We start from the raw sequence: 18638 nt of genomic DNA on the forward strand, positions 1-18638 counted from the left end.
TTTCTAAAATTTTAAAATTTTAAAAAGAAAACACAGAGGATCCATAAGAATGTCGGGGGGAGAGAGGTGGGAAGGGCAGGTGGCCGGAGACCTCTCAGAGAGCACAGATCAGATCTTCCATGGAGAAGGAACCTGCATCAACAAGAAATGATGTCAGGAGTAGATTAGGACAAGCTGAAATGGATGCACTGGTGACTGACAGCAATCCTGCAGGAGTCTCTGAAAGTGGTGACAGAATGAAACAAGGGAATGGACAAGGAGGCTATTCAATTTCAACAGACAGCAACATGAAGCAAGTTCACTCAGTTTTTTTTTTTTTTTTGATAAATTTCTCTTTCTGCTGGAATACATGTTCATTCATTAGCTGAATGCCTTGACAATCTGTGCTGATGTTGTGGTTCTTCTGCAGTGATTCAATGATCCGTCTCGATAAATTTCAGCTTGTCCTCATCTAAGCCCGCCATCATTTCTTATTGATGCAGTTTTCTTTCGGTGATCAAATCTGATTTATTTTTTGAAAAGAAAATATAATTTTTATATATATCTATAAATACTACATAATCTTTTTTTTTTAAAATTAGATGTATACAAAAACATAGAATTCACATATATTTTTCTTGCTATTTATACTAAAGGTTGTCCATATAACCATATATTAATATATTTTATGTATGAATATATACTAATACGTATACTTATTTTGATACTAATATTTATTTATGAAATATTAATATTTATTTTAAAATATTAATAAATAATATCTATATATATAATAAATATTCTCATTTATTTCAAATACATTATGTTATATCGATTATAAAATTTAAAAAATCAAGAAATTTGATTTTACGATGTGATATGTTTTTAAAAAGTATTTATTATTAAAAATAATTCCGAAAAATAAAAGATTCAAAAAATCTAGAAAATTCCATATATTACTATAAAATATTATCCAATCTATTTTTTTAAAAAAGATATCTATAAAACAATATAATTTATATATACTTTTTCTTATTTTATATATACTAAAAGTTGTCCGCATAATCATATATATTAATATCATCTATATTATGTATGAATATATAATAATATATACTTATTTTGATATTAATATTTATGTGATGAAATACTATTTTTATATTTTAAAAAATTCAAGATTAGTAAATAATATATATTATAAAACTAAAAAAATCAAGAAATTATATTTTATGACGAGATACCTTTTTAAAATATTTTTTAATTAAAAATAATTCCGAAAATTTAAAAAAATTTTAAACCTAGAAAGTTACATTTGAAAAATTCATATCGCGTTCAATTGGAGATTACCGTAGTATCCAAAAGATTTTATGGTATTTTAGATTTTTAAATGGAATATTATTTCAGAAGATTTTATTTATAATCATAGATAATTTAAAATTTTAAAAACTCGAAAATTGAGAAAATTCCATTTAGAAACTGCTCGTTCTGAGGTCCTCTGACCCGACCTACATCGTACCTTTCTTTCAGAAAATCTTATTGCTAATTTTATAATTAAAGATAATTTAAAATTTTAAAACTCGAAAAATTGAGAAAATTTTATTTGAAAACAGAGTGTTTCTGAGGTCATTTGACCCGATCTACCTCGTAATATAGATAAATATAGAAATAGATATAGATATATGTAGATAAATAGATAGATAGATAGAGATATGGATATTAAATATAAAATAAATAAATAAATAAATAAATAAATTGGGGAGAGTAAAGAAAGGAAGAAGGAAAGAGTCGCAGTGTCCTGTCAGCTAAAACCCAAAAGAGAAGAAGGCGAAGAGCATAGAGGCAGCAGATCACAGTGCACTGAGCCCCGAGTGAGCTTTCGATTCCTCATCCTTTGGTAGGGAACTCTTCCTCCCCTCATCTCCTCTCCTTCAGAGTCTCTGCCGATTCTCGGTCTCTCTCTCCTTTTGCCATTGTATTTATTGTTTTGATTTCCTTCTCTGCTGTTGGGTTGGGTTGGGTCCCTTTTTCCTTCCCTCTCTTATTACATCATGTATGGTCACGCAGTTCCGGTTGATAGGGACCATTGGCGATGTTTGGTTCGCATTCTGCTGTGTCGGTTTAGGGGCATTGTCGTTGGCAGGTCCGGATTAGCTTCTGCGGCTTCCCGTTGATGAGCTAGGGTTTCTATACTTTCTGGGCATTCTGTTTTGATATAAAAGTTATCGTTTTTGTCACGCAATGAAGCCCGGCATTCGTATGTGAATCTTTTTGGTATGGCATGTGCACGTCCTTTGCTGAAAAGTCGGGACGGATATTGCGAAATCGCGTGCCAGAGAGTCTTTTGATTCCGAGATGTCAGTGGAGTTGGCCCGGTTTCTATTTCCGTAAGCTTGGAGTGATTATTGTTTAAAATAACAGCAAAAACATCAGGGCATGGAGCGTTGAAATGAGTTGGAGCCTCTATGTAGTTGTGTAGAGCTAGCAGTGGAGAAGGCTCTTATGCTGGTTTCTCTTGTTTTGATTTATCGGATTTGGTTGGCCTTTTGTAGATATATCAGCTGAGGCAGTTGGCTTTTGTTGAGTTTCATGTTCGCAGAAGATGGCGAATTTACAGATGACTGGTATACTGGAAAAGGTATCATCCCTTACTGGTCTTTCTCCCTCATGAATGTGGAATCACATGTAAGGTTCCTCAGTTTGACTTTGAACTAAAAATGCAGATGACAGGCAAGGACAAAGATTACAGATACATGGCAACTTCTGATTTGTTGAATGAGTTGAACAGGGAGGGATTTAAAGCTGATGCAGGTCTGGAGATCAAATTGTCAAACATTGTTCTCCAGCAGCTCGATGATGCAGCTGGCGATGTTTCGGGATTGGCTGTCAAATGGTACCGTAGTCGAGCTCGATTTCTCGTTGGACTAATTATTCCTTTTCTTTTCCCTTTTGATCGTTATACCTCATTTTGATCATATTGCAGTCTTGGTCCACTGGTGAAGAAGGTCAGCGAGGCACGTGTGGCGGAGATGACCGATAGACTTTGTGATAAATTGTTAAATGGAAAGGATCAGCACAGGGACATTGCAAGCATAGCTTTGAGGACTATAATCTCTGAAATATCTTCTATACCTCTTGCACAATCTGTCCTGGTCTCCCTCACCCCACAGCTGATAAAGGGAATTATTGGGCAGGTGAATTTCTAGAAATCTCTATTATTTGCATCTCATGCTGACATTAGTTCAGTCACTTCCCTTGGTTTTCCTAGATGCAATATTGAATATATATTAGGATAGAAAACTTCCGCCAAGGGAAACATTGATCTCTCTTTGTTGGCATCATTGCCCAAGTAAAGCTGCACTCAGTGGTTTGTGGAGTTCCTGGGGTGCTTTGGGTTCTCATGGAGTCCTGGGTGATCGGCTTGTCCCTTGTTTTGGGGATGTGAGATATTATAGCTAACAGTTCAGAGGAATTCTAGTCCATAAGTCCTCCTCCTTCCCTCCCTCCCCTCCCCTCCCCTTTTTTTTTGGGGCAACTGGGAGTACGGTATCTTAACAGGATCAAACACAAAATAAGAAGGAACTACAGCCGATTGTCAATGCCTTCTTCATGTTCTGCATTTTATCTTAAGCATGTTTATGCTTCTTGCTTGTTGTACTAAGTGCAAATCCTCCTTGTCCTCATAGGGTATGAGCACAGAGATAAAATGCGAAAGCCTTGACATTTTGTGCGATGTCCTGCACAAATTTGCCAGTTTAACTGCAAAAGATCATGAGCATCTCCTGAGTGCGCTGTTGTCCCAATTGAATTCTCCTCAAGCCAGTGTCAGAAAGAAGACTGTTTCATGCATAGGTAAGCTTAAGTTCTTAAACTTATACTTTAATCTAATTCAAGATTGGATTATAAATTTCTTCTCTGTATCACTTTCAAAGGAAAAGAAAATTCCATGCGATAGTTGGCGATTTTTCTGACATTCAAGAGTTTGTGACCTTATGTATTTTGACCTCTGGGTTTTCCTCGTATTCTTTTTGTTGTCTTTCAATATTGTTTGGACTTTGTAAACTTCACTTGTTATGAATTTATTTCTGGGCGCGTGGCTTCAATAGCCAGTGTCTTCTACTTGCTGCTTGACTTGCTATTTTGGGGACCTAGCATCTCGAGGCATTTTGTATCTGCAAATTTATCTTTTAGCAATAAAAATAGATATTCCCAGTATTCTCCTTGTCTAGAACGATCTATTTGATTTGAATGTCTTAACAATATGGCCGTCCTTGCATGTTGAGACTCAATTAAAGAAATGGCTGAATGCAGCATCTCTTGCATCAAGCTTATCTGACGATCTATTAGCAAGGGTAACTGTTGAAGTTGTACAAAACCTGCGGAACAAGAGTATGAAGCCTGAAATGACGAGGACAAATATCCAAATGGTCGGTGCTCTTAGGTAAGCTATAACAAACATTTTCAGTAAGCTTGTTTTCCCCAATATATTTTTTCCCTTCTTGGGATGGGTTCACCTACTATGTTATGGTAATCCAGCCGTGCTGTTGGATATCGTTTCGGGCCCCATCTAGGAGACACTGTTCCACTGTTAATTGGTTACTGTACCAGTGCCTCCGAAAATGATGAAGAGCTCCGTGAGTATAGCTTGCAGGTAGATGCTTCTTGCTTACTTTGTGTTTTCTGGTTTGGTGCTTTACTTGTATATGTTGAGTTGGACTTGGACTCATCCTCTTCAACGCCACCTAGGAAACTGGCTCATCAGAATATTTATGCCTTTTTTCTGTTGCTAAAATTATCTAATTTGAATGCAGGCATTGGAAAGTTTCTTGCTGAGGTGCCCTCGAGATATTTCTTCATATTGTGATGAAATTCTTAATCTCACCCTTGAATATCTAAGTTACGATCCAAACTTCACTGATACAATGGAGGAAGATAGTGATGATGAAAATTATGAGGAAGAGGAGGATGAGTACGTATTTTTGTCTTTTTTAGGCTTGATCCATAGCTGATGCATTCATGTGTTAATGGCTCTAATATTTTGGTTGTTCAGGGAAAGTGCTGATGAATATACAGATGATGAGGATGCCAGCTGGAAAGTTAGAAGAGCTGCAGCTAAATGCTTGGCAGCTTTAATTGTTTCCCGTCCTGAGATGCTCTCCAAGCTCTATGTGGAGGTTTGTTTGAGAAAGATGTTATTTATCACTCTTCCGCCGCTCTATCATGTATCTCAAGAGGTTGAGTTTTAAGTGTTGTGTTTTCCATGGACAATTATATTGTGGTGCAGGCCTGTCCGAAGTTGATTGATAGGTTTAAAGAAAGGGAAGAAAATGTGAAAGTAAGTTAGGGCCTAAGAGTTATTTATTTATTTTCTGAAAAATTTTGGATTTCATATCTTGCTCCTGTGCAGATGGATGTGTTCAATACATTTATTGAGTTACTTCGTCAGACCGGAAATGTGACAAAAGGGCAGATTGATGTAAATGAACTAAGGCAAGTACTTCCCCCCAATGCTTCAATTTTTTTGTAGATCAATTCACGAAAGTTGAGATAAGTAGTCTTAAAAGAGGGAAAAAGTACTTGGCCTGAGAGTAATCCTTCTCGGTATAACTTTCGATACATGAATAAAAATACGGGATTACTAGTACTACACAGTCCTTGCCTGCTTTGACTTTTAGGTTTTTCTTTTTTCATTACCATAACAATCCAGTCCTTTACATTTACATTTGCATGTGTCGGCTTTTGTTCATGGGCATTGGTCCTTTGCCATGTGTTGCAGTCCAAGATGGTTGTTGAAGCAGGAAGTACCCAAGATTGTTAGATCTATAAATAGGCAGCTGCGTGAAAAATCGATCAAGACAAAGGTGAGGAACTCTCTGATTTTATTTTATTTATTTTTATCTTTCCCCTGAAAAGCTTAAATCACTGTTTAACTTATGGACATAATGCAGGTTGGTGCATTCACTGTCCTGAAAGAACTTGTAGGTGTCTTACCAGATTGCCTTGCTGATCATATTGGAGCACTTATTCCTGGCATTGAAAAAGCTTTAAGTGTAAGTAACTCTTAATGATGTTTTTTAGGTTTTCTAATTTTTCTTTTTCCCTGTTGGTGAGAGTTTCTCTGGGAAGGCCTTTGATTTTATTCTCTGATGTGGTCCCTAAGTGCTTCCTTGGCATTTCATCTTTATTATTTCCTCCCACAGGATAAATCGGCTACATCGAATTTGAAGATTGAAGCTTTGATATTTACGAGATTAGTATTAGCTTCACATTCACCCTCTGTGTTTCACCCATACATCAAGGTAGCTCAGTGATTTTTTTTTAATTGATTGCAACCAACATGGTTGTTTATCTCTATTATGTACTGCAAAGATCTGAAATTAGTTGTTTAACTTATCCAATGGAAAAAATAAAAAAACAAGTTTTAAGATGTTAAAAGCACAGTGCATCTTTGCCATAATTAAAGATATGAGGAAGGGCCCAACAGAGCCACTCTTTAGATACAGTTAACTTGGGAGAACACACATTTCTACCATAGGCTTTGAAATAGTTACATCATTCTGATGGAATATATTCTTTTGAGGGGGGGAAAGAACTCATGCAATTTAATAGCACAAGAGATGCTGCACTGCCATCTATGGTGCAATTCTATCCTATTTATATTCTTTAAGAGATCTAATAATTTGTAGGATGAGTATCACTTGCACCTGACTTTTAAATAATGTTTTTGCAGGCTCTTTCTAGTCCTGTTTTATCTGCTGTTGGTGAGAGATACTACAAAGTGACGGCCGAGGCACTGCGTGTTTGTGGAGAACTTGTCCGGGTTGTACGTCCCAATATTGAGGTGAGGCAGATTGTAGGGTCCAGTTGGTTTTGTTTCTCCATTGATAAACACAGGAAATGGGGCAAGAATGGTTCGATTACCCTTCAAAAGATCTCTTAATGAAGCTATTGGAACTTTCCTTTAATTTACAAAAAACTATTGAAGACAAACACGTTTTAAATGCACTTTTCCGAAAAGAATTATCGCGTAAACTGATCACCACATAATGTCGTGACTTTTGTAATTAAGAGGCTTTTATGCAGGTTTACGGTTTTGATTTCAAGCCCTATGTTCGTCCAATATACAATGCCATCATGTCACGTCTGACAAACCAGGATCAGGATCAGGTAAGTGCATTTTTATGGAGGGCATTTTCTTCGGGTTGTATAGCTTTCTCTGATTGGTCTCCGTTTTCAGGAAGTCAAGGAGTGTGCAATTTCTTGCATGGGACTTGTGATATCAACTTTCGGTGATAACCTTAGAGAGGAACTGCCTGCGTGCCTTCCCGTTCTCGTGGATCGGATGGGAAATGAGATAACACGACTTACAGCTGTCAAGGTTTTCTTTCTTATTATTAAAGTATCGGTTTATATGGATTCTTGTAAAGCAGCGTGTTCTTCCTCTTGATGCCTCTTCTTTGTGCATTGACTTTGATTTTTCATACATCACCATAGGATATATAGATGCAATGGCAGGCTTCTTATCTGTAGTTTTCTTCTCTTACAAGTCAACTTTTTGGGTTGCTTCGCATCCCCATTGCCTCTTTCCTGCTTTACCAGCAAAATCTTCCATTACAGCTTCCCAGCTAGAATGATTTTTGACTCTTATATGACTGATTTTTATGCCAGGCATTTGCTGTAATTGCCACTTCACCTCTGAAGGTTGATCTATCATGTGTTTTGGAACATGTTATTGTGGAGCTGACTGCATTTCTCCGGAAGGTTTGGGAGTCATAATTCTGATTTGCATCTTGAACAAATAGATCTCACTGGCAGCTTTACCGTGAGGTTCTGATCTTATTTCTTGGTGCTGGTCAGGCAAATAGGGCACTAAGACAGGCGACATTGGGGACACTAAACTCCTTGATAGTTGCTTACGGTGATAAAATTGGTTCATCCACTTACGAAACTATCATTGTGGAACTTTCATCTTTGATAAGGTATTTTCATTGAAATTTCTCTTTACTCCTTGCTCCGAGTCTTTTGATGACTGGTGCCATATTTCTATGAACGACTTACATGTACTGTGCATGTATTCAGTGATTTGGACTTGCATATGACTGCTCTTGCCTTGGAACTATGCTGCACTCTGATGGCTGACAAAAGGTCAAGCAAAAATATTGGCATGGCTGTTACAAATAAAGTTCTTCCTCAGGCTCTGACATTAGTCAAAAGTTCATTGTTACAGGGGCAAGCCCTCCTGGTGATTCTCTTTTCTCGTCACTCAGTTTTTTTTCTTTTTCTTTTTCACTTCCAATGTTCCTGAGCTATAATTCTTCCTTAATTGGACATTTGCAGGCGCTGCAAAACTTTTTCGCTACACTAGTATATTCTTCAAATACCAGTTTTGATGCTTTACTGGAATCTCTGCTTTCAAGTGTTAAGTCTTCAGCATCAAGTGGTATAGTGAAACAGGCATTGTATTCCATTGCCCAATGTGTGGCTGTCCTTTGCCTTGCTGCTGGTGATCAGAAATGTTCATCTACTGTCAAAATGCTCACAGAAATTCTGAAAGATGGCAACAACAGCATTTCGGTGCGTATGTCTTTCTTTATTTTATCATGAATCATTTTTCTGCATCTGCTTCATTAGCACATGAAAAGGACGAATCATTCCTGTTATGTCATGAAATGAGATTATGAAAGAAGGCTTGCTAAATTCTGCTTTTATTTTTCTCTCCAAGTAATGATTTTACTTATGAAGCTGCACCTTGAATTTGTGTTGCTATGTGACAGCCATGTGATGTCACTGTGGTGGTTTTTGAGATTTTGACATGGCTTTTCAACATAACCTTTAGGCCAAGCAGCACCTTGCTTTGATTTGCTTGGGGGAGATCGGAAGAAGGAAGGATCTGAGCTCGCACACACAGATAGAGAGTATAGTCATAGAGTCTTTCCAATCTCCTTTTGAAGAAATAAAGTCTGCTGCTTCTTATGCTCTCGGGAATATAGCTGTGGGCAATCTATCAAAGTACTTGCCCTTCATCTTGGATCAAATCGATAATCAGCAGAAGAAGCAGTATCTGCTGCTTCATTCTTTGAAGGAGGTCTGTTCCTTTCAACAAGAATTTCTTTTGCAGCTATGTGATATTGCAACCTCATATCGTTTACTTTGATATTCAGGTCATCGTGAGGCAATCTGTTGATAAGGCAGAGTTTGACGATGCTAGCGTCGAAAAGATACTTAAATTGCTGTTCAACCACTGCGAAAGTGAGGAAGAGGGAGTTCGAAATGTTGTCGCTGAATGTCTGGGAAAAATTGCGCTTATAGAACCCGTGAAACTTGTTCCTGCTCTCAAGGTATTTGATCGTCTATATGCATGGGACTATTAGAACTGTGATTGGATTTGATGGGGCTGAATAATTATAAATATTTCTGCTCCTACTCTTCATAGGTGCGAACAAATAGTCCTGCTGGATTCACCAGAGCCACTGTTGTCACTGCAGTGAAGTATGCTATGGTAGAGCGGCCAGAAAAAATAGATGAGATCGTATATCCTGAGATCTCATCCTTCCTGATGCTTATTAAGGACCAAGACAGGGTAGGATAAATTTCTCTGACAATTTGTACCTGATCACTTACCGTGTTTTCAATTGATTCTTATCTAATTTCCTGATTTTGTTCTTTTGCTCTCTGCAAACATTTTTTCTAAATTTATCTTCTTTTCATGCTGTGAAGCATGTTAGGCGGGCGGCTGTTTTGGCCTTAAGTACAGCTGGTCATAACAAGCCCAACCTTATTAAAGGGCTACTTCCTGAACTGTTGCCACTTCTTTATGATCAGACAATTGTTAAAGTAAGTTAATTCGTTGCATTGTACTAATTATACATGTTAAAAAATTTTAGTGCGCAACTGCCGGATATCATTCCACTTGCTGAAGAATGGCTTGCATTGGCTTTTGTCTTTCTTCACATGGTTTCCTGCATTTATGTGCAGCAAGAATTGATCAGAACTGTCGATCTTGGCCCTTTCAAGCATGTCGTGGATGATGGCCTCGAGTTGCGAAAAGCAGCTTTTGAATGTGTAGATACATTGCTGGACACTTGTCTTGATCAAGTCAATCCATCATCTTTCATTGTTCCTTACCTTAGATCTGGTTTAGATGGTGAGAACCCTATAGTCTACACTTGCTTAGAACTGTTAATCTCGGTAATGTTGGAACTTTGATTTCAATGTTTAGCATTTCAGGTATACCTTCTTGCAACTGACCAATCTTTTAATCTACTATTTGATTCTGTACAGATCACTATGACGTGAAGATGCCTTGTCATCTCATTCTGTCGAAACTTGCAGATAAATGTCCTGCTGCAGTTTTGGCAGGTCTGTTTTCTTTTATTTTCACATCCATCACGTTTCCATGTGCTAATATTCAAAAATCTGACCCAAGCACCCCATATTTTCAGTCTTGGATTCTTTGGTGGATCCTCTCCAGAAGACTATCAACTTTAAGCCAAAGCAAGATGCTGTCAAGCAAGAAGTAGATCGTAATGAGGACATGATAAGGAGCGCCCTTCGAGCTATTGCATCCTTGAATCGGATAAGGTACGACTCTGGCAGAGTGAACAAATCGCTAATTTTCTTCTCTCCCCTAATTCACCAACTTTGGTGCACATTTTATAGCTGTTTTATGTGGTGTTACAGCGGAGGAGATTGCAGTATAAAGTTCAAGAACCTAATGGCTGAAATACTGAAGAACCCGGGATTGTCCTCTACATACCAGTCGATACGCAACGAGTAATCAGCTTGTTCTGATCCGTGCCATTGAAGCGTATTTATTTTGAAGCTCTCCTGTCGCAGAGAAAGAAAGGGGAAGGTGGAAGAGAAGCAAATACTCGTATGGAGTTACGAGTCTGCAGATTCGATTTCTTTGAAGAGAGATTAGGGAAATGCTGTATTACCTGTTTTTGCCCCGTAACACATACGAGGAGCAGAAAGCTTTAAACATTGGAGGAAGTGAGTGACTCGAAGATGTTCATGTACCGGAAATCAGTCGTGCGAAAGTTTGGTTTTTTCATATGGATTAGTAGTTGTACAGTTTGGTGGATGTCGAAGTTCAACACATACTGATGGGTCCTTGGCGGGAAGGGATGTTTCCATTTCGGTTGCCTGAGACCATTCTTTTGAATCAAATGGCAGAGACATGCTATGGAAGGATTTTGATCCACATATACATGAATCTTTTGTCTACGGTTTCGGAACTAACATGTGTTATTAACTTCGTCGGTTCAATTGACTTCGTTACTGATCCGATTTAGTCTGGGTTTGGCGATCCGTGTGTCTCCTAGATTAATGAACTGACGATCACTGGGCGATCGACAGATCTCTCTATTTTTGCTCCCATGAGCCACATAAAAACCGCATAACCCATGATTGGGCCGTTCATAACATAATGGGCCGGCTTGCTGGGCCTTATTGAGCCTTTGCAGACCCATTATAGGTACCTCTTTTTATGTAGTTCTTTTGGGCTTGTCATGGGTATGGGTACTCGAGAGTGGGTCGAAGCTTACCGTAACATGGGGACATCCGGACCTTCTATATGCCGATCCGATTCTTCGGTACTCAGGATTTAGCTATATATGACGAGGGTCGCAAGTTTTCGTAATCTGATAGGATATTTTGGTTGAATAAGTTGAGATTAAAGTCTAGGACAGTATTATTGTGGATGACCAATAGTTCGGATAGTGACACAAGAAGGGTCTCCCAACATACCATCATATGGAGAGTGGAGGGGACATTGCCTCCACTTTAGGCAACTCATTGATGGCTCCATAGACAATAAAATAGCGCCCACCTTAACAACTCGATATATAAAGTATGTGATCCTAATTTGTATGGATTTATCGTGACACACTGGATGATGTCATCTGAACTTTAACAGTATCGTATTAAGTTAGTGGCGAGAATTAGATAACTCTAAAAGACCGTGTATTCTGGGAGTTATCCTTATTTGAGTTTAATATCTGTGCATTGATTTCCTAAAAAATAAAAATTTCACTTGTTTCAGGAAGTTAGTGATACATATAAATAAAAGACTATAAAAATGAATATCCTCAAGGCATATGTTATGTCAGTATCGGCACAAACTATTGTAGAAACATGAGTTAGCAAAAGATAAATATTGGTGGCTAAACTATATATACCGATGAGTTAACCGGCTTCATCGAATTGAAGCCCTAAGGTGCTCTATTTCGAGCTTCAATAGATTCAAAAAGCAACTCGAGGATTGATGTCACACAAAGGAACATTGAACTTTATCGGTGACATGCACCAACTATGAAGACATGTTCCAGACATGTCTACCTATTATGAGGCATGTATGATGGCTACAACACAGGGAATGAGGGCAAACTTTAAACTCTCTCTAGTAAATCTTTTGAAAATTGAAATAGGAATTCATCATCATCATCATCATCATCATCATCTCTCTCTCTCTCTCTCTCTCTCTCTCCAACAAACAATCAACTTCCCATAGCGCTTTTGGACTTCATTGTAAAGAGAGGAATAGATCAAGTTGATCAGTCCTCTGTCAATGCATCACACGTTATATCCCGTTTGGTTCACATGTACTCTATATATAGGATTAAGGACCACCCCACATGCCCAAAAAGAAGAAGAGGGATCAAATGTGGGTTGGTTTAAACTGTTCGGCACTTGTTCCGTTTAAGTAAGGTCTCGAGTTCGAGTATTTGTGAATGCATAAAATCTATGCTGGGAGAGCTTTATCTTTTAGTGGGCCAACCCGACTCGACTAGATTAGTCGGGACTCAATTGGACTTTCAGATATCATGGTTCACATAAAAAAAAAAAGAATAAGAAAAGGGAATACGATCAATTGCATCTCTCCAAATACATAAACTCGCAGTCCGATTGATTCTGTATTTTTTCGGTATGATTGCTAAAAGCGAGCGATGGAACAACTCCTGAATGCAAGGAACAATAACATTATTGGAGCCGAGATAGGGAGAGTTGTGTTCATTGAATCTGGCTAATGGGTTTAGGCCAAACTCCTCACACATAGAAGGTTTTGTGGGAGAGGGGCCAACTAAAAGTGATTGCAAACTACATATGTGTGCAGGAAAGTGCACATGCTTTTAAAGACATATGTTGTTTTTTTTTTTTTTGGGGGGGGGGGGGGCGTAGGAAGACATATGCTTTTGATTATACTCTATTATTTCCAGGAAAACAAAAAAGGAAAAAGCTGCACCACTGATTTATCAAGTCAATCGGCCAAAAAGCTGAGGTGCTCATCAATCCCTTCAAATTAAACTCCACCATTGATGGGAGCAACATAGGAGCTAGCCAGTAGTTACCTATAGCTAGGGCACTGCACAGAGAGATACATTGGTTTATTGGTGTACATGTATGCCAATTTCCTTCTCTTTCCTTCTTTATTCGAGTCATGGAAGGGGCCAGCTAATTAAAACCCCGAAAAGTCGTTACATGTTACATTGCATCGGAGCACCAAGCGAGAGAATCGAACTAAGTTCCAACATGATCAAGAGTTTGATCGAAGTCAGTGATCCGGTCTGCACGGGCATCACCTTCCTCAATGATGCAAACTTCTAAATCCTTGGTCGAGGGTTAATATATGGTTCCTCCCCTCTCGAGCTATATATGACATCATGCTTCCATCATGATTACTATATGCTTTTGTTACATGAATATTCTATTTGGCAAAACCCCCAAAAAAAAAACTTACCTAATAATTAATTATAATTAAAAATTATTATTATGGCATACTGTGATAATTATCATTCCCCCCAACTCTCTTGATCATCATGTTGTTAGGGTTGCTGGCCATCATCAAGCCCTCCTCACAGTTGACTTCTTTGTTGTTTTGTGAGACCAATGAACTGATTGTGGATGGATTGTAAGAGAACCACTTCGACCAGAAGAGGTAGTTGAGGAAGTTAAGGAAGCTGAGAACTGCCAACAGCCAGTAGAAGAGATCAAGCCTGTCCTTGTTCAGATCATTGTCCCTCAGCCACCCGCCGCCATTGCCCGACGAGGTCACATTGTTCACCAGTGACACCAACACCGAGCTAAAGTAGAACCCGAACGAGTACGAGCAATAGGTGATGGCGGTGAGGAAGGCCTGCATCCCCTTGAGGGACTGCTTGTAGAAGAACTCGATAAGCCCGACCGCTGTGAACATCTCTGACAGCCCAAAGATGAGGAACTGAGGCGTGATCCAGAAGATGGAGAGGACGTGGCCCGACCTCACGGCGGCATCCCTCCTCTTCTTCTCCATGAGGGCGGCGGCGATCATGGAGAAGGTGGCGAGGAAGAGGCCGAGGCCAATGCGGAGGAGCGGGGAGATCCCCGACTCGTGGCCGGTGAGGCGTCGGGCGAAGGGGACGAAGAGGCGATCATAGAGGGGGACGAGGAGGATGAGGAGGAGGTAAGGGATGGACTGGAGGGAGGCAGGGGGGATGGTGAAGGAGGAGGTGAGGTGGGTGTCCATGGAGCTGCCCTGCTGGACTGAGAAGGTTTGAAGTTGGGCTAAGATGGTATTGAACACTATTGTGCATGCAAAGATTGGGATGACTGAGATGAGTGTCTTCACTTGCTCCACTTGGGTCACTGTGCATAGCCTCCATGGGCTCTCCGTTGCCTTTGCCTGGTCTTGTGTCTTGATGCATGCCTTGTCCAAGAACCTGCAAGTATTCCATATGCCCCAAGTAATTGAATTGATCGTGTTAGCTAGTTGGGATTTTTTTTTCGATATCAAAAAGTGATGATTCGATGCAATATACAAGTCAAGAGATTCACTTTCCATCGCTAAAAACTATTTCTTGAGAATCAAAGAGTGTGTAGTGCGGTATCGCATTTGCTTGATAATTAAAAAGTTTCAAATTCAGGACTACCGTACCGTAATATTTTAATTATTAGAATTTCTATTTTATTGTATGAAGCTCATGAATCTTATTTGTAATAAAAAAAAAAAAAACTAATTCTTGAGAATGGTCCTTGATTTTCTTGGGGTATATACATAACTAAAACTTGTGTCGCTTCTAGGATAGTTTTGCTCGACTAATTAAGGTTTGCATGTGAAGACATTCATGCGAAAGTATGACAATAAAAGGCCAGACATGCAGGTTTAAGAAAATGGAATTAAGTTGGAATTGGGTTTGGCTGGAAAGTCTAAAAGTGTGCAGTGCGCGACACAAGACAACCATAAATATAATATAATGTGCATATGTATGTAGGTATGTGTGGATATGTAAAGACAAGAACATTATAATCAAATGTAGAATTAATTACCTGAACCTTTCGGTGTGTAAAAGGTTGCCACCATTGCTTTTGTTATTTGGCACATTGTCTTGGCTTCCGTGAAGGATTTGTGTGTTTGATGGAAGATCCAAATTCCTCTTTCGTATTGCTGCCACAAAAACCTGAAAAAAATAGACAAACAACCAAATAAAGAATAGGACAAAAGGATTATTAGTTAATGCATAACCCACATTAATTATAAAAAAGCCTGCATATGTATATATGTACATACATGTATCAGATCATATTGGAATAATAACTCCAATTGCCTCAATTTCTAATATTTTCTGCACCACGAGTCATAGGCAACACCTCTCTCATTCAATTTGTCTTTATATAATTAATTAATTTATTAATCATGTTCAATAGATAGATAGATAGAGCCTATATATGTGCAAAATAATCTTTTAATCCCCAATAGCATACGTGATTAAGGGCAAAGTACATTTCAATCCATCACACAAATGTTTAAGATTACATCTTGCTAGGTAGGAAACATTAAAGAATATACATTTACGTATATATGATGTGCAGGACCATCATTATGTAACTTGTAAATAGTCAGCTAGACAAATAATAATAATTATATCTAGGAATCTCTCGATAAAATGCGAATTATATATTGCTTAGACTAATTGAGTGGATATATTTTAATAAGTTTCATATAATTAATACACAATGATCAAGACCCTTCTCCCCATTTCTCCAACAAATCATAGAACTGGCAATCGATTAGGATATAATAACCTTTTTATGTACGATTGAACCTGATCACGAGAATCATATGTATTTAGTCCCATTATATCTTAAATAATCCTATTTGAATATTCGTTGGACATGTCGAACGATGTGGTTTTGTTTATTACCTGAGCGATCGGCGTGAAGATACTTCCACGAGGGCGTTTATTACGGTAATAGAAAGTCCCCGACACCAAGCTGATCAACCCCATGGCCATGGCAGCGGCGGAAACCCCGAACCCGACGTCCATCCCGGAGTGCGTCTGGACCCAGACTAGGACGGTCAGGGCGAAGAGCTCGCCGAGGGAGAAGGCGAAGTAGGCAGCGTTGAAGTAGGAGGAGAGCCGCTTAGCCTGCTTGGGGCTGTTGGTGTTGAACTGGTCGGCCCCATGAGCTATCATGTTGGGCTTGACGCACCCACTCCCTAGGGCTACCAAGTAGAGTGCCACTAAGAATATGAGGGCCTTGAACCCCTTGGCCTCGATGCATGGCTCATCGACTCCGGGGTGCATCATGTCGCATTTCGGTGGTTTGAGCTGGGGCAAGTGCGCTTGCACCGACAACAATATAAAACCCTGTGCACGTATTAAAGATCAAGTCACAATGACTAGGTCGGTTCGTATTGCAATTGGTATGAAGATGTCGGAGCTCGATATCCATATATATATATATATATATATATCTCCATGTTATTGGGATTATGTACTTGGGATAGCTCATTTACTATATCTACGTCATTCATGAACACAGGGACGAAATGTATTAGCCCCACAAGAGGTGTGATTCGTGTGAATATGTACATCTTGTGATACATGTGGTAACAGAAGCATGATCATACACCCTAGACCTTATGATACATGTGTGACCCGAATATCGGATGAAAACTCGGACAAGAATTATATATGGTGAGATGTTGCTTTATACTTATGTCATATTGATTTCCTATAAAATTCTCTTGTGGTGGCCGTGCCCATGTCACCATCGAATTTGTCCTATGAGGGGCCATACCATAGATTTTGTTTCCAACATCATAATTCTTGGAGCTAGACCAGTCACCCGAAACTCAATGACACAAAGACAGGCAGACGGCAAATGGATTTGGTAATAAAAAAATAAGAGGGAGGGGTGCGTACGGAGAGCTCAAGGAAGCCGAAGATGAGGATGGTCCAGAAGCAGCCGAGGTAGGAGTCGGATAGGAAGCCGCCGAGAAGGGCGAGGATGAAGATGGTGCCGACGAAGTTGGTGACGGTGTTGGCTGACTTGGAGAGGGAGAAGTGCATCTCATTGATCACGTAGGTTATGAGGTTGTTGCCCACCGCCGCTATCCCCATTATCTCAAACGCCTGCAGCCCTGCCAGTCCCAGTTCATCCATCCATTAATTTCCATGACCATCAACACGATATGAAGATCGCGAACTTGTGTTACAATTATACGGGAAAGAGCTGTGCTACCTACCGACCGTCAACTTGATATTTCGACACAACACACACATATTTATATATATGTAGAAGTACTTAAAAGTAGAGATATATGTATGTACCAAGAAGGAAGGAGGCAGCTCTCATGCCACCATGCTTGCTAGGATCGGAGGGTCTGCCTCTCCAATCAAGAGTGGCCTCTTCTTCTTCTTCAGCAGCTTCTTCCATCATCTGATGATGCTTATTCAACTCCATCTGCCTTCTTGACTGGTCCATTTCCATACTGAAACACAGAGAAAGAGAGAGAGAGAAGAGGAGGAGGAGGAGGAGGAGGGGGAAGATATTGTCTTACTCTCAAATCAGGAGTGGTGTGGTGGGGTTGAAGAGGGCAAGTGTGTAGTCCATAATTTATAAAGGGCAAGTGCGATGATCAAAGCCCCTCTTGTCCCAAAAAAAAAAAAAAGATTCTTCTTCACTTCTTCACATCACTTTCTATATATCTATATATATATATATATATATATATATTTTCCCTTTTTTCTTTTTTCTTTTTTCTTTTTAAGTTTCCTTCCTCTCCTGGATTTGGGAAGAATGAAGAAGGAGAAGCTTCATCACAATTCACAGAACCTCTCCTCCTCTCTCTCACACACACAAACATCCACGTGGAAAAAAAAGAAAGAAAAAAAAAACCCTACTCTCCTAGTCCTCATCAACTAGAAAGTTCATATGAAGTTATGATCCTATGGCGGTACGTCGTTAAGAACTCGGATAATAACAGTACATGATCAGTTTATACGTACATAGTTTATGTATCAGACGATTACTATGTGGTTCATTTCATATTTCTTGTGGCGGGCATGGGGCAATCATCTCACCTGTTGAGGATTTGCGTATTATCGAACTCACCCACCACGAAAAGGTTGTGAATGAACTTTTGTTTGGTCATGAAATATGGGCGGAGCGTGCGGGTTGCTCTTTTGTTGGATAAGAGTTTGACATTTTGTTGCTAATTTGGGTGGTCCATACATATTACATAAATAATACATTTATTCATATGTGCGTTCAATTATTTCTCTTCCATATTTCTTATATCATTGACCTTTAATATCTTCTCTTTTTCCCACTTCCTTTGAATTTCATATTATACTCTCTTCTCGGTCTTCATCGACAGTTGATATTATCATATGTAAGTT

The 18638-nt window shown here is 39.1% G+C and overlaps 2 protein-coding genes across 3 annotated transcripts; one reads left to right on the forward strand and one right to left on the reverse strand.

The window, feature by feature from the left end:
- Window positions 1-1726: 1726 nt before the first annotated feature.
- LOC116204821 (cullin-associated NEDD8-dissociated protein 1) lies at window positions 1727-11213 on the forward strand. Of its 2 annotated transcripts, XM_031537137.1 has the most exons (30): window positions 1757-1873; window positions 2044-2119; window positions 2529-2614; window positions 2700-2869; window positions 2960-3170; window positions 3663-3828; window positions 4288-4417; window positions 4513-4627; window positions 4788-4945; window positions 5027-5150; window positions 5261-5311; window positions 5384-5466; window positions 5753-5837; window positions 5925-6026; window positions 6177-6275; window positions 6707-6817; window positions 7060-7143; window positions 7214-7354; window positions 7645-7737; window positions 7834-7955; window positions 8056-8218; window positions 8314-8550; window positions 8813-9061; window positions 9138-9314; window positions 9410-9556; window positions 9694-9810; window positions 9952-10120; window positions 10258-10335; window positions 10419-10557; window positions 10657-11213. In XM_031537137.1, exons 3-30 carry the CDS (start codon window positions 2579-2581, stop codon window positions 10751-10753), a joined length of 3654 nt encoding a protein of 1217 aa, XP_031392997.1. In that variant the 5' UTR covers window positions 1757-1873; window positions 2044-2119; window positions 2529-2578; the 3' UTR covers window positions 10754-11213. The 2 variants fall into 2 exon arrangements, with proteins under 2 accessions (XP_031392996.1, XP_031392997.1); XM_031537136.1 differs by lacking the exon at window positions 2044-2119 and having other exon boundaries at window positions 1727-1873.
- Window positions 11214-13225: 2012 nt separating this feature from the next.
- LOC116202393 (protein NRT1/ PTR FAMILY 4.3-like) lies at window positions 13226-17841 on the reverse strand. The gene is made up of 5 exons (XM_031533936.1): window positions 17568-17841; window positions 17160-17377; window positions 16155-16601; window positions 15280-15410; window positions 13226-14672 (listed from the first exon to the last, which is right to left on the reverse strand). The coding sequence occupies exons 1-5, from the start codon at window positions 17725-17727 to the stop codon at window positions 13745-13747; spliced, it is 1884 nt and encodes a 627-aa protein (XP_031389796.1). The 5' UTR covers window positions 17728-17841; the 3' UTR covers window positions 13226-13744.
- Window positions 17842-18638: the final 797 nt, after the last annotated feature.

The sequence above is a fragment of the Punica granatum genome, chromosome 4 (genome assembly GCF_007655135.1).
Source record: "Punica granatum isolate Tunisia-2019 chromosome 4, ASM765513v2, whole genome shotgun sequence".
Classification (NCBI taxonomy): Eukaryota; Viridiplantae; Streptophyta; class Magnoliopsida; order Myrtales; family Lythraceae; genus Punica; species Punica granatum.

What these genes read in the sequence shown, in the direction of transcription:
- LOC116204821 (XM_031537136.1), top strand. Translation starts at nt 2,579, where the DNA reads ATGGCGAATTTACAGATGACTGGTATACTGGAAAAG. An exon ending in TGACTGGTATACTGGAAAAG is followed by an intron (nt 2,615 to 2,699) that starts GTATCATCCCTT and finishes CTAAAAATGCAG; the next exon opens with ATGACAGGCAAGGACAAAGA. An exon ending in GAACTTTCATCTTTGATAAG is followed by an intron (nt 7,956 to 8,055) that starts GTATTTTCATTG and finishes GCATGTATTCAG; the next exon opens with TGATTTGGACTTGCATATGA.
- LOC116202393 (XM_031533936.1), bottom strand. Translation starts at nt 17,727, where the DNA reads ATGGAAATGGACCAGTCAAGAAGGCAGATGGAGTTGAATAAGCATCAT. An exon ending in AGCTGCCTCCTTCCTTCTTG is followed by an intron (nt 17,378 to 17,567) that starts GTACATACATAT and finishes TGGGACTGGCAG; the next exon opens with GGCTGCAGGCGTTTGAGATA. An exon ending in TCTTCACGCCGATCGCTCAG is followed by an intron (nt 15,411 to 16,154) that starts GTAATAAACAAA and finishes TATTTTTTTCAG; the next exon opens with GTTTTTGTGGCAGCAATACG.